The following is a 26,286-nucleotide window of genomic DNA, read 5'->3' as shown; positions in this document are numbered from 1 at the left end:
TGACAACCATCCCCGTTTTCAGCCCCAAAGGGCAGCACACTGGGGTCTGCATGATACCCAGGGGGAGCAGGAGGACAGCCGTGCCCCAGAGGGGGGCCAGCCACGCAGTGGGTGAGGCTGGAGCAGAGGGGAACGTGGCAGGGATCAGTATAGGCACGGGGCTTGAACACGCTTTAGACCCAAATAACCCGTATATGCAAGCTCCCAAGATGTGTTCCTCCAAGGGTTCCCCACAGCCCCTTTTACCACGCCCTCCCCAATCCGATCTCGGGCACAGCCTCCCATGCCCCCACCACGGGCACTTCCATTGTCCAGGTGGTTACTGGGGGGACGTGAACAAGGGGGGCAGCGTCTGAGCCACAAAGGAGCAGCAGCCCCCACCCATGGCTGCAGTCCCCAACACACACAGCCGGAAGCCTCGTGATACCTCCTGCTGGGGCCGGCGGTATGGGTGGGGGGTGCTGGTGTCCCCCAGTCCCCCCTGGGGCCGCCACAGGAGTCTGAGCCCCTGGGCAAGGACAGCACGGGCCCAGAGTTGGAGCTCAGGGCTCCAAGCCAGGGTCCAGCTCTACATGAGTCATGTCTCTCTCTGGGTTTGTGTCGTCATCTGTAAAACGGGGAAGGGGGATGTGAGGCCTGAGGTTAGACCTGCTGAGGGAATCCCCGACTCCCTGGGCCCGGCCCTGCCCAGGTGCCCTGATGGCTTGTCTGAGCCAGCTGGAACATCTTGCTGGGCTGACCACCACTCCGCCTCCCTCTGTCCCATTGGCATGGGACCTCCACCTGCCATTGCAGGCAGACACCCGGCCCGCAGCTCCCGGCACCCCCGCCCCGGCGCTGTTCCATGGACTTCCTGTGACCACAGAATCCACTTTTGGGGCAGAACTGTGCTCACGGGCCTGGGGGTAGGGCAGTTGTGTGGAAGTGCTGGGGGAGGAAGGTCAGGGGCGAGATGCCCCAGGGGTTCCACACACAGCTAGAAGACCACTGCCCAGGGGCTCAGCCTCGGCGCCATCTCCTCTTCCCCAGGGGGCCCTAACCCCACTAGCTGGCCCTTGAAACACCGGGCCTAGAGCCACACTCCCAGCAGCTCCTGCCATTGGGGCACGCACCATGTCTGTGTTTCTGGCAAGGCCACAGCAACCAACTGAGTGGCACACCATCTCCTAAGGGTCTGGACTCTGAGAGCCGGTTCAGGGTCCAGCAGGTTCCCGCCTGTAGCTCCCTCTCCAACATCTGCCCTGCCCTCCCCGGCCATGCAGTTGTGTGGAAGAGGCTCAGAGAGGGGCAGTCCTGGTCTCTCCCTTCCAAGTGCTCCAGAACAGAAAAGGGGACACAGACATGCCCCGCCCACCCTGGAGCCCAGAAGCAGCCACACAAACAGAGCACGAGCACACAAGGCCCTGGCCCTCCGTGGCTCTCATGTCACCATCTGCAAAGTGCCAGAGCTCTGGAGCTGTCACGCTAAGGCCCTGATGGGCTCCTAGATGGTGGCGACACAGGCAGCAGACAGGGGAAGACAGGGGACCTCAGGCAAGAGCCTCCGTCTCCCCAGGGGGCAGTAACGAGGCCCACCTGCACAGCTGTTGGCGGGCAGAGTGCATTAAGGCAGGCACAGAGGCCACTCGGGGCCCCAGAGCCCGTGTTCAGCACCTCCTCCTCGAACAGACTGGAGTCCTGGCCCACCTGACCTACGGCACCCTCTGGGGCGCACCAGCCAGGAATCATCGCTCACCATCTCCACTCTTCTGTGCCGGCTAGAAGGCTGGCACCACCTGGTCACTCACAGAGACGACACAGAGAACACTGTGGGCTGTTCTAAGGTTTCAAAAGATGGTCATCAGCATCCTGGATTCGACTTCCACTTCCGGCCACCACAGAATAACAGAACCTACACTAATCTTTTGGCCTTAACCAGCAAACAAAACAAAACAAAAAACCCACAAAAACCAGGCCAAATCTATGAAACCCTAGACAACAGGACTGCAGCAAGCACAGTGCTCCTGGAGAGAAGGGGAACAATAAGATCAGCCTGAGATTGCCTCAGCTACCGCCTGAGCTGCAGCATCGGGGAGGGGGCCCTGATGGAGTCTAGCAGTCTCCCTGAATCAAGGAAGCAGAGTGTGCTCAGGGCATGGTCGCCAGAATGTTCTGGATGGAATACTGGAGGAGAGAGAGGGCTGTAGAGAGTGAACACCAGACCCCCATACAGGGTGTCCCCTTACCCTTCAGCTGGTGACTGAGCATCACATGCATGAAGGAGACCACCCACGCTGGGACCAGACTGCTGGAAAGAGGCAGCTGAAATGGTCACCGGTGTTCATGCAGGACGCAGGAGTCATTTACATTCCCCACAGCTAGAGTGCAGAGCTCCCTAGAACTCAGGGCCTGTGCAAAGAGTCCTCAGGAGGGTTTTAACTGAGTAGTGGGCAAATAAGCCCTAGAGCAGAGCCCAACAAACTTCTTCTGTAAAGGCCACATGGGAAATACTTGAGGCTTTGCAAGCCAGCATGTGGTTCATGGTCCAGCTCTTACCCTGGGCTAATAAATCAGCTCTGGTCCCACTAATAAAGCCTAAAAACACCAAAGTGAACCTCAAGATGTGAAACTAGTAACAATTTAGGTGAAAAATACACTGGATGGGATGAATACTAAATTAGACACCATAGAAGAAAAGATGAGTGAACTTGAAGACACATCAGTAGAAATGATCCCAAATGACCCATGGAAAGGGAATGACAAACCAGGATCGGCTCAGAGCATCAGTGCATGGGGGCGGGGCCCGCTGAGAGGGTCTAGGATACAAAAAATTGTGAGTCTTAAAAGGTATGAAGGTGTGGAGAAGACAGAAGAATGTTTGAAAAAGTAATGCCCGTAATTTTTCCACATTTGAAGAAAATTATCCATCCACAGTCGGGGAAGCTCAGTGAGTTGCAAGCAGAAGAGACAGGAAGAAAACCTCATTGAAGCACATCAAAATCCCATCATTTAATGCCCAAGTGAGAAAGAGAAAATCTGAAAAGCAGCCAGAGGGAGAAAGATCATTATATAACAAGGGTGGAGATAAGCAGACTTCTTCGCAGAATAATCACAAACCGGAGAATAGGGGAGCAACAAACATCTTTAAGGCACTAAAGGCAAAAACAATTACCCTAGAATTCTCTACCCATGGAAAATAGCTTCCCAAACCAAAAACGAAATAAGGACTTTTTCAGACCTAATGGTTTAAGGAGAATTAAGGAGACTGAAAGGCCTAGAAGGTTCTCCAAGCACTGGGAAGGATTCCTGGGAGCCCCTGGCCCCAGCGTGGTGGTGAGGGGGGGGCATTCCTCCTCACTTCTGGCACTCTCCAAACCAGTCTGCCCATCCTCTGGGTCCCAAAGGCCTGTCCCCGAGGGAACAGCCTGGTGGTCCTGCCTCCCAAGGACAGAGTCTGTGTAGGTCAGTAACACCTGCTGACCCAAGCAGGAAAACCAGGCCAGCTTTCTGGCACTCTCAGATGTCCCATTTCTAAGGACTAAGCAGAGGCAGCAGTGACCACTACCACTGTCCAGAGAGGAAGTCCCTGTCCCAGAGCCACATGGTCATGGTCAGCTGGTGGCAGAGGCCTCCTGCTTAGAGCTCTTCCCCTGGCAGGGGATCCTGTGTATGTTCTAGCTGACTCCACCCGCCGCCCTGCAAAGCCCACCCTGGCTCCTGAAACAAACTCCTGACCATCAGCTCTGCCCAAAGGTAAATGCCCCAGGGCCTCCTGGCTCTGCCACTCCTTCCCGGGGTGGCCCAGGGCATGGCCTCAGCTTCTCTTCTCAGTCGCATGGGGGCTTGCGATGGATAATCCGAGTCTCGCCCCTCTGACAGGCATCAACCTGGCGCCTTCCCCACCCTCTGCACTATTAAAACAGAAGCCTCATTAAGGCCAATTAAAGGAGGCTCAGGCCTCCTGAGCGCCAAACGGCTACAGCAGGATGGGGTCAAGAGGCACATACTGGTCACGCCCAGAGACCTCTGTCCGGGGACCCAGCCCAGTCCAGCAGCGTGGGCCCTGCCCTGCGTCTCCAGCCTTCCCCAGATACACATCGGCCTCCTGACCAAGGCTCAGGAATGCTGCAGGGGAAAGAGGCCCAGCAGAGGGTGGGGGAGGGCTGAGTGGTGACCCGGGCTGGGTGGTGACCCGGGCTGTGTCTGTGGATGAGCGGGAGAGCACAGGCCCCGTCCCCTTCCCACCGGCCCCCAAGGGGCCTCCGAGTCCTGTGAACTTCCAGGCCTGCAGGCCTAACGTCTGGCCAACCAGACCCCCGCATGGGCATCCGTGAATGGCACCAGCTGAGGATTTTCAAATCAAAAAATCTCAGACTAATTAGAAAGCCTGTAAAACCTCAGGTTTCCCAGGGTCTGGGAGTGACAGACGCTGTGGTGTCACTGAGCTTCCCAACCCCCCAGGACTGGCCTAGAAAGGACTTGCCCAAGGTCCCACTGCAAGCCAGAGAAAACCCGAGGTCCCTGGGCCACCTGTTGCCCACTGGTCTCTACTATGTGCGGGCAAGCCCCTGCTTGAACTCCTCCAGGACGGGGAGCTCACTACTTTGCAACCCAGACTATTCCCAAAGTGACTGTCAGGAGAGAGGGGAAGACGAAGGAAGAGAGAAGAGAACTCGCACTGATGAAACACCGCACTCTCTCCACCACTCTGATGTGGCTGTTGGCATCACCGTAGCAACGAGGAGGCAGGAACAGAGGGCCAGAGGGGCGAAGTGACCATCCTGGGACAGCACGGCTAACTAAGTGGAACAGAGACTTGGCCATGGGTCTGTGTGGTCTGCAAGTCCCTCCTCCCACTGCCCTGCACTGCATTTAGCCTGGGAGGACACCTGGAGAGCCCTCAGAAGCCACGAAGGAGGCAGGCCAGAGCCTGGCAGGACAGAGGGCAGAGTCCTGGAGCGGAGGTGAGGCCCTGACCTGCACTCAGTGTCCTCGGATAGCTCAGGAGCTCGTGAGCGCTCACCACTGTTACTGTTCCAAGACAAGTGTCCAATCCCCGTTTTGTAGATGAAGAAACTGAGGCCCAAGGCCATGCAGCAAAGGGGGTGGCAGCGCCGCACAGGAAAACCAGGGGACTGTGAGAGGACCGGCCCCTCTCTGCTGGCCTGGGGGGAGGTCCCTTGGCCTCAGGATGTTTGGCGAAACCGGGAGACCAGGAGTGCCATGCAGACCCGCCAGACCAGACCCTCAGGTGAAGGCCAGCAGGCTCTGCCCCCACTCTCAGTGCCCTAACCTCAGTATCCTCATCTGGGACATGAATATGACAACAAGGTCGCGGGAGGGAGGACCGTGACGGCAGCAGGGAGGCTGCCTGTCCCAGCACCAGGTGCCAGAGGCAGGCAGCGTGCGCCCGGCCCGAGCTACGGGCCCTCCTTCCTGGCAGAGCTGCTTCTGGCTCTTCTCAAAGTCTCAATTAGGATGCAAACGCCATTGGGTAGGAAGCCTTGGAGAGGATGGAGCTGACACCTGGGATTATGTTATCAGATGGTTCCCCACCTGGCAGGCGAGGGCCCTGGGCCTGGGCTGGGAACTGTGGGAGCAGGCACGAGCCCCTCCCCAGCTCTGCGGCAGGAGCCTGGCCCTGCTGCTGCTCACCTGGGTTCCAGCAAGCGCCGCATACGCCTTGGAAACAGCTCAACGGGCATTCCCGCGGCCTCTAGGGGACAGCCTCAGTGCCAGCGAGCTCAGGGGAAATGAGAGCCCTCCCTCCTGCTCCTGGGGGACCTGCAGGGGTCTCAGCTTTGGGTGGCCTGTTCTCCCCAGTCCTGATGTGCTCATACTTCTACCAGCACCCCCCCCGGGAGAGCCAGGTGGCTGGGAGCCTCATGGGGACAAGGAGCCTCATGGGGACAAGGAGCCTCATGAAAGGGCTTTTACTGTCCTGAGTCAAGCTGGGGGCAGCAGCAAGGCGCCAACACTCCCACTGGGGGCAGGGCCCAGAGAGGACAGCCAAGATGCCGCTCCCGTCGGGGGACAAGGTTCTGGGCCTTGTTCTGGGCCCAGACCGAGGTTCTGGGCCCGGCTCCTCTAAGGCGCCTGCCCTCTCTGGGCTCCACTAAGCCTCGGGTCCCTCATCCGCCCCAAGGAGGCAACACCTCCTCAGCACAGGTAAAGTGCCCGCTCAGCACCTGGCATACAGCTGGCATTTAACGAGCGCCTCATTAAGCTGCTTTTATTCTCTGGGAGCTGAGCCGTGAGCCAGGATGTCAGTGTGTGAAGGCAGGGGCTGACCGAAAACACTGTGGGGTTACCTGCTTCCAGTCTCCTCCTGCCTGAGGCAAGACACTGGACCTCTCTGGCTCTCTCTGTTCCCAAGCCCGGGCCTGGCAGACCTGAGAAGTGGGTTCTAGTCAGTCGTGCTCACTCACTCGCCCTCATGCTCCCTCAGTGTCCTCACCTGTCCACGATTCACCCCCAGCTCTGGGACCTTCCCCGGACTGTCTGGGGTTGGCGCAGGGGTCCAGCTAGGAGCCTTTCCCCGAGGTCGTGGATGGGGTTGGGGGCACTCCCTCCCCAGCCCCCTCTGGGACCCAGCCCAGCCTCATCCCTCTCTCTCTCGGAGGCAGGGGAGCGAGGCTGGGGCTTATCCCTCCTAGGCATGACGTTACAGGCCCGGCCTCTGGTATGCAGCTGCAACCCTGAAGGAGGTTTTTCCCCAGGTAGATCATGGGTCCTGGGTGGTGGTGGGGTGGTTAACATCTCAGAGCCCTGTGGTGCTGGAAGACGGGTCCCAGAGCACAAGCTCCCTGCTCAGCACCATACAGCCAGTACGGTTAGACCCGGAACCCACTGGTCTCCTCCCCCAGAAGAGTCCAGAATCGCAGGGCAAAAGTGTGTCAGAGCTGAAGGGACCCTTACCAATCGTCAATGCCTGTACCCATTTTACAGACGAGATGATTGGGGCTCTGAAAACAGCTGGGGCTTGTTCTAGGTCTCCCAGCGGTGGAGGCAGAGCTGGGATCCTGGGCTCCCGGTGCTGGGCCCCACTAGTTTCGTTCTCATGTTTTGGCAAAGGGGGGAATTCAGCAGCCTTGATGGGAACACAGCCGCTCCCTGGCGGCCGCGCTGGGGCGGGCTGAGTGTGTGCTGCGTCACTTCCCGGCCCCAGGGTCTGCCTGCCGTGCTGACAGGCCAGGGGGAGGAGGAGGTGGCGGGTTGGGCTGCCCTGAGTCAGCACCAGCAGCCCCAGCCCAGGTGCCCAGTTGGCAGGGGGTCAGTGTTCGTGCCAGGCAACCGAACAGCAGGCTCCCCATCCCAGGCCTGGGGATTGGGGAGTGTTCTCCCCGCACTACTGCTGGTGGGGTGCAGAAGAGGATGCAGGGTGAAGGGAAAGATGTGATTCACGGGGAGAGATAAAGCAGGGAGAGCTCCCAGTGCCAGCGGGCGGGCAGGCCAGGAAAGCACCTTGTCAGCATGGGCCGTCAGCATCCGTCAGCAGCACGGCCCCATGCCGGAGCCTGGGAAGCAGCAGGCGCAGGGCAGATGGGAGGCTTGATGGCAGTGTGTCTGGGCTGCCCCTCCCTGCCCTGCCTGTCTCTGTGTTCTGTCCAGGCCAGGATGGGCAGGGGACCCATCTTAGAGTCTAAGGATGACAACAGGCCTGGTCCCCACCCCTCCACCCAATAACTTGCTAGGTGACATCAGCAGAGATGAACCAGTGGTGCCTCAGTTTCTACATCTGGAAAATGGGCAGATCCCACTATCTGAAATTACCAAGTGCCTCGCACACAAAAACCAGTAGCTGTTGTCATTACTGCCCACCCACGCGCATACACTATGCTGGCCACGGGTCCCTGGATGGATGTGCCAAGCAAGTATAAAGGATGGGAAGCAGAGGCATGGCTCACCATGGCGCCGTGGGGTTCGAACAAGTCCCTGTTCTCTCTGTGCTCTCAAATGGAAGACCCTAGACCCTCCTGCTGGGTCTGAGAGGCTCCCTGCCATCCAAGGGGGCAGGCTCAGAAGTAAGCCGCTTTTCTCAGAAGGGTCAGGCAGCTGCGCTGACTGAGGTACCACACCGACCAGGGTTCCAACCCGAGATGGACCTCTCCCCAGCCATGTCACCTTGGACAGGCAACACCAACAACCTGGTGGGGCTTTCATGGGGAGCAAATGAAGTTACAAGAGGCCCAGGGGACTGCATGGCATGGCTGGGTCTCAGACCAGGCTGCAGACATGTGGGGAGGATGCCTCGTGCCCAGCCTGGCCCCAGGTCCCCCTATTTGGTCCCATCGCTGGGCCAGGCCATCAGTCTTCCTGTCTGGGGAAGATTAGATGTGCTGGCCTTTCCCAAGCCAAGCAGGGATCTGGTGTCGGTCTCCTTCCTACTCCTGGTGGGGAGGAGAGGGAACCCTGGCACAGCAGGTCAAAGCCCAGCCCCCGGGTCTTAGTTCCCCATTTTTAAAAAAGGGGTCAAGGGACCCCAACAGACCCTCCCAAAGGACTGGGTTGCACAATTTCATCAGACATGACATCAGTCGCACCTGCCTACCCCCTGGCAGGTGTGGGGTAGGATAGCTGCCCAAGAGCCATGAAGGCCCCTTCCTCCTCCCACTTTCCCTCCTCTTCCTGAAACTCTTCCTCACTCTGGTCACCCGATTCCATCTCCTCAACAGCCAAAGACGCAGCCCCAGGCTCCCCTCCACTTTATGTATCAGAAACCTGAACCCCAAAGCTGCCTGGGAATAGGATGCAGGCCAGGCTTCGAGACACAGGCTCTCCGATTCTGCCAGGGTCAGAGTGCCTGTCCGCGAGGAACAGGCACTGCACCTTTCTAGAAACCTAACCCATGGCCACCTTGTCAGCTTCTGACCCACTTCTGGTTTCTCTGCCTATGAGTCTCCCCAGGCTCTGTCAGCCAGGATGCTCGCCAAAACCAGCATTCTGGGCTCGTACGATCCGCTGCCCCGCTTGGGGCCTGGCGAAGGGTTACAGTCTGCTAGAAACACCTGCACTGGCACAGATATTGCTAACCACTCACCACCCTCTACTGAGCTCAGGCCTGGCCTCAGGTCGGCTGAGAATGACTACCCAAACCAGGGATACTGCCCCTCGCGGCAAGGGAAGAAGCAACGCTGGAGGTCCCTTCACCATCCCAGCCTGGGAAGATTCCGTCCTCCCAAAGCTCACAAAGAAGCTCAGAGAGGGCGAGGAAGTCACTCTCCGTTGCCCAGCACAGCTGGGAAATGGACTCATTTGAACTGGGACCTCCACGCCAGCCTCAAAGGGACCCAAGCTCGTGTTTGGTCTCCGTGCCTCCTGCACCACTCCTGACTCTGTCCACCACCCAAGAAAAGCCACACCAGTGTCTCATGGTGTGCGTGGGAGCGTCCTGCTTCCCAGGTGTGAATCAGAGCCATCTCGAGGGACAGTAAGTAAGAGAAAACCCCGAGTTTCCTCCCCACCCCACCCCATCACAACACTTTCTTCTGGCGAAGCTGCTTGCCGGCTCTGGGGCAAATCATAACACACCCCCCCCCAGCAAAGCACAAAGGTCCCTTGAGATGGGGCACCCATGGTCACCTGCCAGAGGACCCAAGTACCCTAATCCTGCGCAAAGACACTGAGGAGCCCCAGGAGGCCAGGGGAAGAGGCAGCCTGGGAGCAGCAAAGAGACCACAAGGGATGGTGTCATGGTCTCTGCATTGGTGCTGTGAGTTCACGCGCACCGAAATGGCAGAGATGCTGGGGGCTGGCTCTGGTGCACAGGGCCAGCTTCCCCTCAGGGGACCCCCCACCCAGTAGCTGGCTCACCTTCTGGGCCTGACTGATCATCTTCCGCACCACCTCTTTGATGTGGGCCTGCCCATCAATGGGGGGCTGCATGTAGACGCTGGCCCGGGTCACACCACGGTAGGCAATGGTGTCGGGCCAACCCAGGTCAAGCTGCGGGATGGATCGGTCAGACTTCTGGGGCCAGTACTCCAGGGATGGCAGTGGCTCGGCCTCGGTGGGGTCCCCACCTGCCCTGCTGGCCTCCTCACTGTCACCAATGCCATCGTCCTCAGGTCCCCGGGGCCTGCTGGCAACCCTTGGGTCCTCAGAGCCTGGGTCATACACCTCAATGGTCTCCAGGATGCGCTTGAGCTCCAGCTCCGAGAGGAAGTCCCGAATGTTCTCCCTCTTCAGCACCTCATAGAAAGCCTCCCTGCCACGGGCCACCAGGGCCTCCAGAGCCAGCCGCTGCTCCTCGCTGTAGAAGAACTCGGGCTTGGACTCACTGGAGCGCCAGTTGACGTGGCTGTCGTCCAGACACTGTACCTGGGAGAAGGCCATGTTGCCACTGCCCAGACGACGCTTGTGCCGGGTGGGCGGGCGACAGAGAACTCCACAAGATCAGGCTCCTGAATTCCGGCGCGCTCTGTGGCTCCACCAGTGCCTCAGCGACTCTGCCCATAGGGAGCCTGCGGGAGAGCCCAAGTGAACGCAGAGGTCAGGTCAGGGTGCAGGCGGGACCGGGGAGGGGCGACACGGCGACAGGGCGGGGGTGGGGCGGCAGTGGGCGAGACGGTGGGGCGGGACCCACGCCTGGGTGCGGTGCGCCTCTATCAGTAGGGGCCGGGGGACCCACATCCCGGAGGAACTGTGGAGCTGCCTAAAGTCCTAGGCAACTTCTGGGAGGAACCAGGGCAGGCAGGGAACTTCCCAGAAGTTTCCAAGAGTGGGAGGCAGGGCACAACCCGGGTGGCCTCTGGCCCAGCTCGGCGGCGCCCTGCATTCTGACAGCTTCCGGGAAGGGCACGGGGTCTTAAAATCTACGGACCCGCAACCCGAGAGGCCTGCCCGGAGGAGGCTCGAGGAAGCGCCGCTGCCCGGCACAGGATCCGGGGCGGCGGGCCAGGACTCGCTTACCGGGCGGGCGCGGGCCAGAGCCGGCAAGGAGAGGCGCGCAGGCAGAGCGCAGCGCACCGGCGGCGGCGGACTGGTGACTAATGCAGCCCCGCCCACACCGCCGCCGCCACCTGCGGTCACGTGCCGCCCTAGGGGCGGGGCCGGAAGCTGATTCAGACACCCCCCCACCCCCACCCGCAACCCCGAAGGGATACCTGCGTGGGGTGGCTGTGGGCTGCTCCTCCTCCTCGGCTCCCCGCGCCGGTTGGCGGAATTCTGGAAAGCCCAGGGACCAAAGTCCAACAACGACTGGAACATTGGAGCCCAGAGAGGGACAGTATTCTTACTGAGAACACACAGCAACTCAACAGTCTCTGTGCTCCTCCCCCTGACTCCCAGGGTTGGTAACCTTGGTCCAACCCTATCAGTGTCCAGTTTCCCAGGTGGGATGGGAAGTCTGTGCAGATACCCAGCTGTCCAGTTGTGGAAGCAGAGTTAAGGTACTGGCCTGGGCGACCCCATGGCAAGGATAGGACACCGTCTTACCCAAACTCAGGAAGGCGCCTTTACGGAACCTGGTGTCCATAGAGCAGGTAGATACCCAGTTCTTAGTCCCTATCCCTGCTCTTTACTGGGACGGGTTGCCCCCAGGGACTGGTCCCAGATGATGAGCAGTGCCCACCTGAACCCTGGGATGGGGAGAGTCAGAGAGGGCTGCTGAGGGCTGGAGTCAGACCCAACTCTTACGCATATACCCTGTGTTCCCCACCCCACTCAGCCACAGAGGAGAGGCAGCAGTCCCCAGGGGCAAGCACTGCCTTGGGAGCCCTGAAGGCTGATTTATATAGCCTCACTGCCACCCGAGACCCAGAACAAGAGTCTCTGGGCTTCAGCTTCTCCTTTGGCCCTTATGACTAACCCTGGGGCTCATGAAGGGAGTCCTGGCTCTCTGGGCTGAAAAGGAAGCCCTCCAACCTTGCAGTTACCTGTTCATATTTACAGATGCACAGGAAGTTGTTAGAAATAAAAGAACAACAGCACACCAACAGAGAGGTCATAGGCAGGCATCCTTCTCCCAGTGGCATCATCTTGTAGAACACAATACAATACACACAGTAACAGTAACACAATAGCCAGAAAATTGACATTGGTGCAATCCAGAACCTGTTCGGATTTCACCAGTTTACAAGTGTTCCTGGGTGTGTGTGTGCACGCGCAATCTTGTGTGTAGATTTGTGTGGTCGCCACCATTGCCATTAGGATGCAGAACTGTTCCACCATCACCAAAACCTCCCTCTCTACCACCATACCCACATCTCCATCCCTGACCCTGTCAACCCCAAAATCTGTTCTCCATCTCTGCAATGTTGTTATTTCAGGAACGCTATATAAATGGAAAGTGTAGCATAGAACCTTTAGAGATTAGCTTTTTCTCCCACTCAGCATAATTCTCTGACAAGTCATCCAGATTGATGTGCATGTCCGTAGCTTAATGATCTGTATCATTTCTGTTGCTGGCTAGTATTCATGGCATGGGTGGACCAGAGTTTGTTCAACCATCTCTCCTGCTGAAGGACATGGGTTGTTTCCAGTTTGGGGGCTATTATGAACGTAGCTGCTACGAACCTTCATATGCATGTTTATATATTCATTCATATATATGTTGTATCATGTATTTTTACATTCCTACCAATTATATACGAGTGATCCAGTTTCTTCACATCCTTGCCAACATTTTATGTTGTCACAATTTTTTTATCTTAGCCACACTGATACATGTGTAATAATCTCTTCCTATGGAGTTAATTTCTATTTTCCTAATGACTAATGACATAGAACATATTTTCATGCACTTATTTGCCAGCTGTTGGTCCTCTTCAGTGAAATGCCTGTTCATGTCTTTTGCCCATTTTCTAAGTGGATTGTTTGGTGTTTCCCCTTGAGTTTGAGAGCTTTTCTCCCTTTTTTTTTTTTTTTTTTAAAGAGAGAATGAGAGTGAGTAACAGTGTGAGCAGTGGTGGGGAGGGGCAGAGAGAGAGAGACAGAATCTCAAAGCAGGCTTCATGCCCAGCACAGAGCCTGACATGGGGCTTTATCCCGCAACCCCAACCAAGACCCAGACCCGAGCCAAAACCCAGAGTTGAACGCTTAACCAACTGAGCCACCCAGGCCCGGGCTCCCTGCTCTTATATATTCTAAATACAAGGTCTTTGTCAGGTCTATGGCCTGCACAGTATTTTCTGCTGGTCTGTAACTTTTTAAAAAAATATAAAATACAGGGGCGTCTTGGTGGCTCAATTGGTTAAGCAACTGCCTTCAGCTCAGGTCATGATCCCAGGGTCCTGGGATCAAGCCCCGCATCAGGCTCCCTGCTTGGCATGAAGCCTGCTTCTCCCTCTCCCACTCCCCTGCTTATGTTCCCTCTCTCGCTGTGTCTCTCCCTGTCAAATAAATAAATAAAATCTTTATATATATGTATATATATATATAATACAATATTATTAATTATAATCACTATGCTGTACATTAGATCACCAGAATTAATTCATCTTATAATTGAAAGTTTGTACCCTTTGACTAAGATCACTCCTTTTCCTCCATCCCACAGCCCCATCATTTTACTCTCTTTTTCTGACTTCAACTTTCTTGGATTCCATTTGTAAGTGAGATCATTTAGTATTTGTCTTTCTCTCCCTGACTTACTTCATCTAGTATAATGCCGATAATGGTCCACCAATGTTGTCACAAATGGTAGGATTTTCTCCTTTCTCGGTGCTGAATAATATTTGTGTGTGTGTGTTTATTTGTGTATGTCATATCTTTATCCATTCATCTGTTGATGGACCCTTGAGGTTATTCCCATGTCTAGCTATTGTGACGAATGCTTCAATGAACATGGAGTACAGACATTTCTTCAAAGTAGTGATTTCATTTCCTTAAGATATATACTCAGATGTGGCATTGCTGGGTAAAATGGTAGTTCTATTTTTAGTTCTTCTTTGAGAAAACTATGTACTGGTTTTCATAGTAGCTGCACTGATCTAGGTTCCTACCAGTAGCACACCTACATGCACAAAAGGAATTCCCTTTTCTCTAGATCCTGGCCAATACATGTGATCTCTCTCTCTCTTTCTCTCTTTATGATAGCCATTCTAACATGTGTGGGGCGATATTTCATTGTGGTTTTGGTTTGCATAGCCCTGATGACTAATGATTTTGAACACTTTTTCATGTACCCATTGGCCATTTGTATGTTGCCTTTGGAAAAAATGTCTATTCAGATCTTCTGCCCACTTTTTAATTGGATTTTGTTTTGAGGTTCTTTTTTTGGGGGGGTTGCTATTGAGTTGTATGAGTTCTTTATATATTTTGACTATTAATCTCTTATCAGTTTTTTGGCTTGCAAATATTTCTTCCCAATCTGTAGGTTGCTTTCTCATTTTGTTGATGATTTCCTTTGCTGTGCAGAAGCTTTTTAATCTGTTGTAGCTCCCCCCCCCCCACTTTTTTTCTTTTGGTGTCAAATTAAAAAAAAAAATCATTGCCAAGATCGATGTCAAGGAGCTTACCACCCCTCCCATGTTTTCTTCTAGGAATTTTACATTCAAATCCCTAGTCCATTTTGAGTTGGTTTTTAAGAATGGTTTGAGATGGTAGCCCAGTTTCATTCTTTTGCATGTAGCTGTCCTGTTTCCCAACACCATTTATAGAAGAGACCATCCTTTCCCCATTGTATATTCTTAAATCCTTTGTCCTAAATTAATTGACTATATATAGTTGTGGGTTTATTTCTGTCGTCTCTATTGTGTTCTATTGATCTATGTGTCCGTTTTTGTGCCAATACTGTATGGTTTTGATTACTATAGCTTTGTAATATAGTTTAAAATCAGGGGGTGTAATGTCTCCAGTTTTTCTCTTCTTTCTTAAGAGTGCTTTGGCTATCTGGGTTGTTTTGTGGTTCTATACAAATTTTTAGGAAATTTTTTCTATTTGTGTGAAAAATGCTATTGGAATTTTGATAGGGACTGCATTGAATCTACAGATGACTTTCAGTGGTATGGACATTTAACAACATGAATTTTTCTAATCCATGAACATGGTATATCTTTCTTTTTATTTGTGTCATCTTCAACTTCTTTAATCAGTGTTTTATAATTTTCATTGTACTGGTCTTTAACCTCCTTGGTTAAATTTATTCCTAGGTATTTTATTATTTTTGATGCCATCATGAGTGGTATTGTTTTCTTATTTATTCTTCCTGATGGTTCATTCTTAGTCTATAGAAACACAACTGATCTTTGTATAGTGATCGTGTATCCTGCAACTTTATTGATTTTGTCCTGTAGCTTTTCTTTTCATCCTTTTCACAGGTGTCTCACACTGAACTTCTAATTTTGTTGAGGTTTACTTAATCCATTTTTTTCTCTTATGCATAGTGCTTTTGCTGTCAAGTCTTTGAACTCTTTGCCTAGGCCTAGTCCTGAAGATTTTCTCTATTTCCCACCCAAATGTTTGATAGTTTTTACATCTTACATTTAAATCTGTGATCTATTGTGAATTAATTTTGTGTCAGGTGGAACATTTAGGTTGAGGTTGAGTTTTGGTCTCTGGATGTCCCCCAGAAGGATTTTATGGGGAAGAAACAGCCTCAGAGAACTTAAATAATCACCCAAGATCACACAGTATGGTGTTGGGATAGTGGAACTTAAACCCAGGTCTGTGTGTTTTTCTCCTACTCCTTACTGCAACATCTACATCTGGACTTTCTCCCTGGGATGGGCCGGGGCTGGTTAGGGAGTGGGGAGCAACTTGATTAGCACTCATGATCTTATGTCCAGTGGCCTCCTTGGGAAAGGGTCATTCAGTCTATCAAGAGACACTGGCAGAGGCTGTCACAGGTCACAGAGTTAATGGTGCCCCGAGGATATTGCCTAAAGCGTGCACAAACATCCACAGGTTGAGAGTCTGAACGCCTATGAATTCCCTGAATTTATGAAGGAGGGAAGCGTATTCCCGAGAGAGGGAACAGCAAACATGGAGGCCCAGAGGTGTGGCTAAAACTGGCTAAGTGGGTAGGGGGCCATGAATGGCACATTTAGAGGCTTGTGGTCCTTCTTGCAGGGGACGGAGAGCCAAAGAAGTGTGTGAGCAGGAAGGAGGTGGGCAGATGGATGGTTTTAGAAGGTCCCTCTGCTGTGTGCAAGGAGGGTGGGTTAGAGGGGGCAAGGCGATGCAGTAAGGAGGTGATGCAATTCACCTGGTCCCCAAGCCCAGTGGCTGGACTTGGTATTGGCCACAGGGAGGGAGGACATGGGGGATGAGGAGAGGGCCAGCACCCAGGCTTCTGGTGTGGGCCTGGCTGGACAGAGGTGCCGATGCAAAAGTCGAGCCAGCTGGGGAGCCCCCAGGCCCCTTGATTCTTGCCCAGTTCAGAAGCAATCCCCCCTCCCTTCACTGTCCTGAGGCTGCTCACTGTTTGAAGGTAGCACATTCAGGGGACTTTAATGGCGACACCTCTGCTGCTGACATAAAGGAGAGGTTGTTCTTTCTTGCTGTTCAGCACAAACTCAGGCAAACGAGCCAGTGGTGCCCAGAGGCAGAGGCCCATGCCCAGAGCCTGGAATGGGCTGAAAAAACTGGGCCAGAATCTCCTGACTCGGGCTTTCTGAGCCATTATGTGGCTGTGACTCCTCACCCATCTCTCCCAGGAGGGCTGGGTCCGGGCATCAGAGCCGGCCAGTGCAGGCCCAGAACCTGTCAGGAGGGGCCCATCACCTGCCCTCTGTATGCTGGACCCCAGTGCCCACCCCCCCCACCCCAAAGTCCCACCATGGGCCTGGGGCTTGACCTGGGTCCCACTGTGTGTCCCAGCCAAGTTATGCCCTTTTGGTCCCAAGGGTTCCAGTCCACTGCTGGGCTGCCACTGGATCAAGCAGTGCCTGGACCTTTTCATGACTGTTTTCTGGCATCCTTTCTCCTCCTCCTCCTCCTGCTCTCCTCCAGTGCCTGCCTCCTTCTCTACCACCATTCACTCCATTACTCACTCATTCATTCACAAATGTTCCCAGCCCTGAACTGAGTGATACCTGGGACCTGGAGATGATTCAAACCCAGTGTCCGCCCTGGGGAAGCTCGCAGTCTGGTGGGGGGAGGTGAAATCCACAGACAAACTATCATGATTCAATCCTCCGCCATAGGAGCCTTTGAGAGGAAGCTGCTTTGCCTGCTTGGGGAGCGGGGAGGTGCAGAGGGAGTCAGAGAAAGCCTCAGAGGACCAGCCCTTTGCAATGGGCCAGGGAGCAGGAGGTAAACAAGGGTAGGACAGAGTCCTGGGAGGAGGGGACCTCGTCTGCAAAGGCCTGGAGGCGGCCAAGCGCTGGGCGTGTGTGAGAAAACAGCAGCCGGTTGGGTGGCTGACGCACACACGCTGGGTGGGAGGACCTGGGACCAGTTGACAGGGACCTGAAAGGCCCTGGGCTCTGGGCATGTGGGGGAGGGGGGCTTCTGAGAAGGAAGTAGTGTGAGCAGAGGTGTCATTTTGCAAGGATGGGGGGGATAGAAGAGGGCAGGGAGGGGCTGGTGCCCAGGAGCAGGGCAGGAGCCAAGTGAAGCAGGCAGGGGTGTGGCAGGAGAAACCAAGGGGCTGGGGGGCTAGGGGCTGGGTAAGGGGAGGGGAGGAGAAAGGACAGTGAGCCATTACCAGGTGGAGGAGGTGGAAGGGGACAAGTCCGATTGGATACACTGATTGGGAGGTGGGATGACTGGCAGTGGATGCTACAGGTACCTGGATGCAAGAGAGGGTCTGGGCTAGAGATCAGGGTGCCAGGTCCTTGAGGATGGCGGGGTGGGGGGTGATTCCCCAGCCCTGCTAGCCTGGAGGAAGGGGATCTGAGACTGCAGTGGATTGGACAGCCATGGAAGGACTTTTCAGTAGGGTCATTTGGAGGGGGCCGTGGTGAACTTGGGAGTGCTTGGTCTGCAGAGGGAAATGCTGCTGCCCCCTGCCTGACGGAAATATAAGCCCCCACACTGGCCTCCCTTTGCCCTAGAGCGCTGGTCCAGCTGTGTCTCTTTCTGAACTTCCCATGCCATCCCCCTCCTCTCTTTTGCTCCGAATCTGTGGGCCCCCTGCTGAAAATCCCGAGGGACAGGGGCCACAGGGGTGATGAGGAGTATTTGGTGAGAGGAACACGTGAATGCGGGCTGCCCACTGTTCCCGCACTGTGCTCGGGAGGCCGGCTGCTGTGGGCAAGCTCTGGGAGTGGGGCCCACGCTTCCTGCCCCCCAACAGGGCTCTGTATGAGGGGGCTTGCAAGGGAGGCCTGGATGTAGGGCTCAGTCCAGGCACTCACCCACAGATGAGCGGTGTGTGCCCCTCCTGCCTCTGGGGAGATGGCCACGGTGATAGTCCCCTTCTTACCAGCTAGCCACCCACGTCCACCAAGAAGAGGAAGAAACAAATCAGCAGGCCCCAGTGGTCCTGAGCAAAGAGATGAGGAAAAATGTGGAGGGGCCGGGGGGTTCAGGGGATGGACCCAGGAGTCACTTCTGAGCCGGTCCCCCCTGGAAGGCCTGGGCAGGGGGGCTGTTGGGGAAGGCCTCAGGTGACAGGGAGGCCCGTGTAGCTGGAGGAAGGTGCAGGGGGTGGGGGGCAAGGAAGGGGCCAAGTCCGGAGGAGCCCAGCCTCTGTCTCTATGACGGGAGGGTCTTGCGGATGGCAGAACTATTAGAGAGTTCTGACCAGGGTGTGATTGGGCGTCCCTGTTTTTCGGGTCCTGCAGGAGCTGCTGGAGATAACTTTGGGGGGGTGGTGTTAGGGGGACAGGCCCCAGCCTAAATCTCTGAGCCCAGGGGTTGGAGAAGGTGCCCCTCTAGACTGCCTTTGCCCCTCCGGGGAGAAGGACTGGGGGCAGGAGGGGGGTGAGGGAGACCAGCACCCCAGATGGGTTCTAACAGCAGACTGTTCACATGGGCAATGCTACACCGCAGGTGAGCTCCCTGACCTGGCCTGGGACAGGGAGAAGACATTATGACGGAGGACACCAAAAGGAACAGAGTCAAGAGTTTAGGGAACAGAACAGCTCTGAGGCCAACCCCATCTCATGACCCAACCTGGGAAACGAACCCAGGACCACATAGCTCCTGGTCAGAGATGGTGACATCGCAGGGCCCCGCCGGGCTGGGGTCTTGCTAGATCCAGGTGCTCACAGCTGTGGGAAGGGTGGGATGGGCGAGCTGGGATATACTGGGCATCCCTCTGATGCAGATGACGTGGGCTGTGTGGTGCCGTCCGAGTGCCTGCGGGCCTGCGGGGCCGAGATTGGCTGCTCCAACATCGCCTACCCCAAGCTGGTCATGGAGCTGATGCCCATAGGTGAGACTCTGGGAGGGGTCAGGGCGGGGTGTGGGGTGGAAGGGTGGGGCAGCAAGGCTAAGGGGCGGGATGGGGGGAGGGGCGCTGTGGAGGCCATTCTGGATCCAGTGTGACATCCAAGTGGGATGTCACTCATCAGGCAGGAAAGGAATGTAATAATGTGGGAAAATACTCACATGGACCCCCGCCATGGGCTGCACAAGATTCTAAAGACGTTTCATGGGAATACCTTCCATCGCCTTGAGAACCCTAAGGGCTGCTACCATCATCCCCATGTTGGAGACAGGGGACTGAGACCCAGAGAAGTTGCTGGGGCTTGCCCAAGTTCACGTGGCCAATGAGCCCCAGAGCTGTGTTCTCAGCTCAGATAATCTGCCTCCAGTGCTTGTCCTCTTCCTCCCTGCTGTCCCATCCCCTGAGTGAGGTCAACCTGCTTCCCACTGCTGGCTGTGAGGTAGTCAGCTCCATTTTACAGATAGGGAAACTGAGGCACGGAGCGGGGAAAGCGACTCCTCCATGACGACAGAGTGGCTGAGACATGAACCCCGGTCTGTCTGGCCCCAAACCCACTGCTGACCGCTAGGATCAGGAGCTCAGGCTCCCTTAAGCCCCACACCTCCTGCCTCCACCTATAGGTAGAACTAGGGGGCGGGTTTTGGACTTTCCCACATTCCTTGTCCAGCAGAGCCAAAAGAGGAGATAGCCTTCTGAGACCTGGTTTCCTCTTCAGATTCCCAGACCCTGAGTCTCCCTCACTCCCCGTGGCTTCCCCTCCAGGAGCTTTGTGGCCCTGCCCTGCTTTCCCTCCCTCCTGGGACGTGTTGGCCCAGGGGATGTGAGTTCACAGAGCTGGGATCGAATCACAGCTCGCTGGCTGAGATATTCGGGGCGTGTCACTTCTGCTTGAAGCTTCATTGTCCTCATTTGTAAATTCAAGATAATGACGCCTACCCACCCGTCAGCGTGTTGTTGCTGGGATTAAACATAATAATGCCAGGACACCGCCTGGCACAAGGCTTGGCCTCGCGGTGGGTTCCCACCTCTGGGCCTCACCTTCCTTTTCTGTTCTGGGGGTGGGGTTAGGTCGCTAAGCCCCCGAGTGCTAACACCCAGCCATTGCTGGGCCATAACCTCTCTCTAGGCCTTGAGCTCCCTTTCTGAAATGTGGGTTGAGAATAAGCCCCAAGTTAATCCACCTCCCTGAGCAAGAGAAACAAGATGGAGAAACGTTTTGGGGGAAAACCATGATCTAACTCACTTTTCTTTGGCCCCAACCCAGTCAGCACGCTAAGTGAACAGAGAGGGCCACGGGAGGCCTGGAAGTCACACAGCGGGTCAGACACAGAACCAAGGCTAGGCAAAAATAGTACCAGGGCGGCTGAGCCCTCAGGGAAGGAGACCCTCAGTCAGGTTTAAACTAGGGCAAGGGGTGGAGGACAGAGAGAGAATCTGCAGGGATGGAGGCGAGGTGCTTAGACACTTGAAGAAAAAGCACAAGAGGCCTTGGATATACAATCAGACTGAGGCCCAGAGAAGGGAGCTGACCAGCCTGAGGCCACACAGCACTGAGAAGGAAATTGAGCCTCCTTCTGTCTCTCGGGGCTCCCGACTCTCAGCCCCTCTCAAGCCCACGACTTCCAGAAGGCTTTGCAAAGCAGATCCTCATCCACCCCCGATGGGGACCCCTCCTTCATTTTCAGCCAATCCCTGTGTAGATTTTTCTCTCTCTCCTGGGGAACCAAGCGCATCTCCTTTTCCAAAGAAAGGGGACCCCCTCTGCCTGCTGGGGCCTGCCACACACAGGCCACCAGGCCCTGCCCGGGTTGTGACCTCTCAGCAGAGGGTCCCGCCCCAGGCCTTCCTGTCCCCACCCCACTGCAGAGTTTTGCCTCTGGCCACTGTGAGTCCCTGGGCACCTCTCCTCCCGCTAGGAGCTTCCACTTCCTTGTCTGTCAACGGGTTAATAATGCTTCCGTCAAGTAAAGGCCTGGGTGTGAAAGTGCTTTGTCACCTGCAAAGCTCCTCAGAGACAGGAAGCTCTGAGTGCACCCAGAACAGTAGAAGCCATCCCCGTTGTGACAATGGGGCCCGCAAGCCGCAGGCTCCAGCCGCAAATCCAGAAGTACCCCACCCCCCGCCGCCCCCCCCCCCCCACCTCCCCACCCCTGCCCCGCAATTGCTCTTGGCCTCCAGCTCTCCTCTCATGTCTGGGCCTTTCTCCCGTGAACACCTCCAGCCTCCTTCCTCCGGGGGCTCTGCTCTCGAGGACCTGTGAATGGCCGCTCCTGACAGTGGGGCCTCAGAAAGGAGGATGCAGGCAGGAGGGGCTCCCGGGCAGGGTCACAGCAGCCCCTTCCCTGCCCTCCAGGTCTGCGGGGGCTGATGATCGCAGTGATGATGGCCGCGCTCATGTCGTCGCTGACGTCCATCTTCAACAGTAGCAGCACGCTCTTCACCATGGACATCTGGAGGCGGCTGAGACCCCGGGCTGGCGAGCGGGAGCTGTTGCTGGTGGGCCGGTATGGTGGCTGGGGGGGGTCTTGGGGGGAGTGCCAGGCCCCAGGGACAGGCTGGGACATGGGCTCCCCAGCCATGTGAGGGATGGCCCAGGAGGCCTTCCCAGAGGGGGTCTTTGAGGGGTGAGTTGGGGTTTGCAGGTTGGAGAAAAGTCCATCCCCCTTCCCATGTGGCTCTGGTCACTCCTTCACAGTCACGGCCCTCATCTTTGATGTATCTGTTTCTCTAAGCTTCATCTGAGGGCATCTCTGCTGGGGAGACGCCCCCTTCCCCAGACATCCCAGAGATCTCTCTGTCTTCCCCCAATCTGAGCCCTTAGCCCTCCTGACAGAGGGGGCCCAGAGCTGGTTCTCGGGGGGCCCCACTCAGGCCATAGCTGTCCCTGGCCCCCCTGAGCTTCTGCCGTTTCCTCCTAGCCTTGCTTGTCCCCTCCTTTTCACCTCAGTGACTCACCCCATGATCTTTCTAGACTGCCCAAGTGACCCCTCCTCCACGTAGCCCTCTCTGATAACCCCCGACCAAGAAATGGGCCTCTCTCCCCTCTAAGCCTCCCACAGGGGATCATCATCAGAATCCTCCCACAGCACACGTGTCTCCCTGATGTCCCCCTCCCCACCCCCTGCTCCCACAAGGACGGGCTGGAGCTGTGTTGGCAGAGTACCCAGGAGTCCTTTGGGGTGAACTCCGCAGTGGGTGACGGGAGGTTGGCATCTCAGTGTGCGTATGTGCTTGTCTGCTCGGGTCCTCTCCTAGGTCCCACCCACCTGTCTCCCTCCAGGCCCTTGCAGCCCCCGACTCCGCAGGTCAAGGGGTCCAGCCTCCCATTCCTAGCTCGACCAACAGGGCAGCCTCGGGCTCCTGGCCCTAGGCACCCATCCTCAGGGCGGGGTCTCTCCCAGAGTTCCCGGCACTTGTCCCAGGGATGCAAAACAGCCGAGCCTCTTCCAGAAGGGCCCTGTCAGGACACGCCACTCAGCAGGCAAGTGTGAGCTCATCTGTGGGCTCACTGCCTCCTCCAAAAACAAGGAGCCTCTCCCTCTTGCCTGGCGGGAGGCTTCTGTGTCAGCGGGTCCTGGCCCCTTGACCTCCTCTCCCTGCCGTGTGGTTCCCCTGCCCCTCCTCCGTGGCTGTGTGGCCCTGGAAGAGTACCCGGGAGTCCGCAGTGGGTGACGGGAGGTTGGCATCTCAGTGTGCGTATGTGCTTGGAAGCCCGTCCTTGTCCGACAGACTCCTCCACAGCCCTTCCAGGCTCACATCCTGGGACCTGACACCTGAAAGCCCCCTACCTCCCCGCCTCCTCGGAAGCAGGCTTCTCTCTTGCTCCCACCTGAGACCGAAGTCCTAAACTGGTTTCCCCTCTACCCCCAGCCACAGGGCCCTTGACCCTCCTTCCCACCTCTCTGACCAAGTCAAGCCCCACCCAACCCAGGCCCTGCCAGCCTGCCTGTGGGCACGCGGCTGTGTGATGTGGGGCGGCTTTCTCACCCTCTCTGGGTCCCGGTTCTCTCAGCTGCCAGTTTGGTGAAGTCGGAAAGGATCGAAGGCTAGGTGCCGGCCCAGGGTTCAGCTCTAATGTGTCTCCCTCTCAAAAAACCGGGACACCCCCCCTACCCAACACCTCCAGCCTCCTAAAACAACACTATTTAAGCTGTGTTTCCTGGATTGTGTGGGGTCCTGTGTCTCTGGAGTCTTGATCCAAGGGGATATGGGACTTAAAGAGAAAGGGGCCGCAGAGCATGTCCAGAGGCCTGGGGAGGAGGCCAGCACGGGACAGGGACAGGCAGGGGCATGCCAATGACCCTGACAGTCTCATTAGGTTGGGGTGAGGCGAGAGAAGCTGTCGCAGGCCTGGGGGAGGTGACAGTTCCACATCTGGGGCCCTGATCTTTGCCAGGCCCCTCTGCCTGGCCCTTCTCCTTTATGTCCCTCTGCTGCTACCCTCTTCTGTCTACCTTCTGTCTATTATTCGGTTCACAAATAGTGCCTGATGCCTGCCTGGTGTCCTGCATTGAGCTGAACAATATAGGAGGCCCAGGAGATCTCAAAGCCCCCACCTGGAGTCCTTGAGTGGCTCGCCTACAACCACAGCTGCAGCTCAGGGATGGTGGTCTGATGGCAGTGTGCATGCGTGGGAAGGGATGGGTTGGAAGGCTTCCTGGAGGAGGAGGGCCTTGAGCGGAGTCTTGGAGGAAGAGGGGGGTCAGCCAAGGGGAGGAGTTGGAGAAGGGTGTCCTAGGCAGAAGGAACAGCCTCTGGGCTTGGGGTCCCTCTGGAAGGGGGAAGCCCTAGAGGGCAGCGGGAAGGCAAGGGCCCCAGTCTGGGCCACTCTGGAGAGACCAGGCCCCGCACAGAGATGCTGAGTCCAGTGTTGGACGCAGGAGCCCGCGTGGGGAGGGTGGGGTGGGCGGGGTGTTAATGGAGCCCGCCTAGGCCTTTGAAGAGGGCAGTGCCCGCCCACCTGCCAGGCTAAGGGTTAATTAAGCCTTAATCAAGGAGACACCTCCTCCCCCCCCCACCCTCCCCCTCAGGCTTGGAAGGGAAGAAAGGGAGGTGGGAGGGTAAGCAGACAGGAAGGACCCATCCCAGCAGCACGCTTGGCCTCTCTCGCCAATTGCCATCCTATCCAGGGTCCAGGGGGCCTTGCCCACCCCCCATCTTGGGGTGAGCAGTGTCCAGGTGAGCCAGGACACAGGGGTGAGGGGTACTCAGCTGAGGAGGAACAGATGGGATACCTCACCCCAGCTCTGTCTCCTTAGCTGGAGGAGGTCTGCGGCACCTGAGTGGCTCAGTCATTAGGCATCTGCGTTTGGCTCAGGTCATGGTCCCAGAGTCCTGGGATCGAGCCCCTCATCGGGCTCCCTACTTGGCGGGAAGCCTGATTCTCCCTCTCCCTCTGCTTGTTCTCTGTCTCAAATAGATAAAATCTTAAAAAAAAAAAAAAAAAAAGAAAGATTGGATGAGGTCCTCCTCTGCCTAGAAGCCCTCCTGGGTTAATGCTTCCTCTGGGTCCCCCTCAGCCCTGTCCTTACCACAGGGTAACGGGCTCATCTGTTTTCTTTGCTCTACTCAGGGACAAGGGCCCACTCGTCACTGAGTCTGGGCTTCTGGCCCAGTGCTCTGCACTCGGGGAGGGGGGACTCCAAATGGGTGGCTGCTGACTGTGGACAGCGTGTCCCTGTGGCAGAGGGCTCACACCTAGAGGGGAGGCTGGCAAGAGCCAGAAGGAGTCCCCACAGGGTAGGGAGGCAAAGGAGCTCCTCTGGTCAGAGGTCTCAGGCTTCAGGGAAGAGGAGTCCACATCCCAACTAAACCCAGACCCAGACGCCTGGACCCAGCCCTTGCCCTCTTAGGACAGAGATCACCCTGTGATGGGCACAAGTCAGCAGGCCCGGGCTATGGGCATGATGAGGTGTGTGCCCCATAAAGGCCCTGCTCCTGCCAGATCCCAACAGTGTTAGAGAAACTGCCAGGGGGAGAGTCTCGCTGGTATATGGGGGCTGCAGGTCATTCTTGAAACTGCCAAATGTTTACTGAGCATCTACTCTGTGCGAGGGGCTGGTGCATCCAGCCCACAAGGGGAGACAGACGGTAAGCAAGTGGGATGAGAGCTTGAGGACAAAGGGAAGAGCCTGGTGGGGACCTGGGGGGCTCTCCCCAGGGACAAGAAGGAGCAGAGAGGCTGAGTCGGGGGCCGTGCCTGCGGGCGGCAGGAAGACACAGAGGGTTTGGGTCAGGGTGGGGCTGGCCACCTCCCCAGAGGAGCCAGGCGGCAGGGGTGCCTGCGTGTGGTGGTGGCAGGGGCGCGTGCGTGTGGTGGTGGCAGGGGCAGCTGGAGAGGAAGTCTTAGTGATCCCGGGAGATGGGGGAGAATTGAGGAAGGGGCTTGAGGGTCGAGAGCACACGCTGCTTGCCCACAGGTTGGTCATCGTGGTGCTCATCGGCGTGAGTGTGGCCTGGATCCCCGTCCTGCAGGACTCCAACAGTGGGCAGCTGTTCATCTACATGCAGTCGGTGACCAGCTCCCTGGCCCCCCCGGTGACCGCTCTCTTTGTTCTGGGCATCTTCTGGCCACGCGCCAACGAGCAGGTGGGTGGGGAATGGGGAGAGCTAGGGCTGCAGATGGGAGGTCGGGGGCAGGCTCTGTTCTCTTCACGCGGACAAGCTGTGCCTTCTTCCTGTCTCCCCCAACACCCCCCCTCCCCGCTTGTGTGTGTGCTGGGGGAACCCTGGCCTCCCCCGTCACCATGTACCTGCCCTGCCTCCTCTTTCCCAGGGGGCCTTCTGGGGCCTCATGGTGGGGCTGGCAGTGGGCACCACAAGGCTGGTCCTGGAATTCCTGCACCCCGCGCCCCGCTGCGGAGACCCGGACACGCAGCCGGCCATCCTTGGCAGCATCCACTACCTGCACTTTGCCGTTGCACTCTTTTTGCTCAGTGGAGTCGTGGTGGTGGCTGGGAGTCTGCTGACGCCACCACCCCACAGGGCTCAGGTGAGCCTAACCCCAGGCCCTGACTGTGACCCCTGAC

The 26,286-nt window shown here is 56.6% G+C and overlaps 2 protein-coding genes across 3 annotated transcripts in view; one reads left to right on the top strand and one right to left on the bottom strand.

Moving 5' to 3' along the window:
* The window catches only part of FAM83G (family with sequence similarity 83 member G), a 31,057-nt gene extending 20,080 nt beyond the window's left edge, over window positions 1-10,977 (bottom strand). The window contains exons 1-2 of the mRNA XM_059147183.1: window positions 10,891-10,977; window positions 9,793-10,442 (exon numbers count right to left, since the gene is read on the bottom strand). Of these exons, the coding sequence (XP_059003166.1) occupies window positions 9,793-10,314 (522 nt within the window). The 5' untranslated portion in view covers window positions 10,315-10,442; window positions 10,891-10,977. The remainder of the gene's footprint in view (window positions 1-9,792; window positions 10,443-10,890) is intronic.
* Window positions 1-26,286, top strand: part of SLC5A10 (solute carrier family 5 member 10) — a 58,895-nt gene that overhangs the window by 31,883 nt on the left and 726 nt on the right. For both annotated transcript variants that reach the window (XM_059147184.1, XM_059147185.1), the window contains 4 exons: window positions 19,136-19,243; window positions 21,612-21,762; window positions 25,678-25,846; window positions 26,034-26,249. In XM_059147184.1, coding sequence (XP_059003167.1) covers window positions 19,136-19,243; window positions 21,612-21,762; window positions 25,678-25,846; window positions 26,034-26,249 — 644 coding nt within the window. The remainder of the gene's footprint in view (window positions 1-19,135; window positions 19,244-21,611; window positions 21,763-25,677; window positions 25,847-26,033; window positions 26,250-26,286) is intronic.

This window comes from Mustela lutreola, chromosome 15, assembly GCF_030435805.1.
Source record: "Mustela lutreola isolate mMusLut2 chromosome 15, mMusLut2.pri, whole genome shotgun sequence".
Lineage (NCBI taxonomy): Eukaryota > Metazoa > Chordata > Mammalia > Carnivora > Mustelidae > Mustela > Mustela lutreola.
The sequence above is the reverse complement of the archived record's forward strand: the minus strand, read 5'-3'. Positions and strand labels throughout refer to the sequence as shown.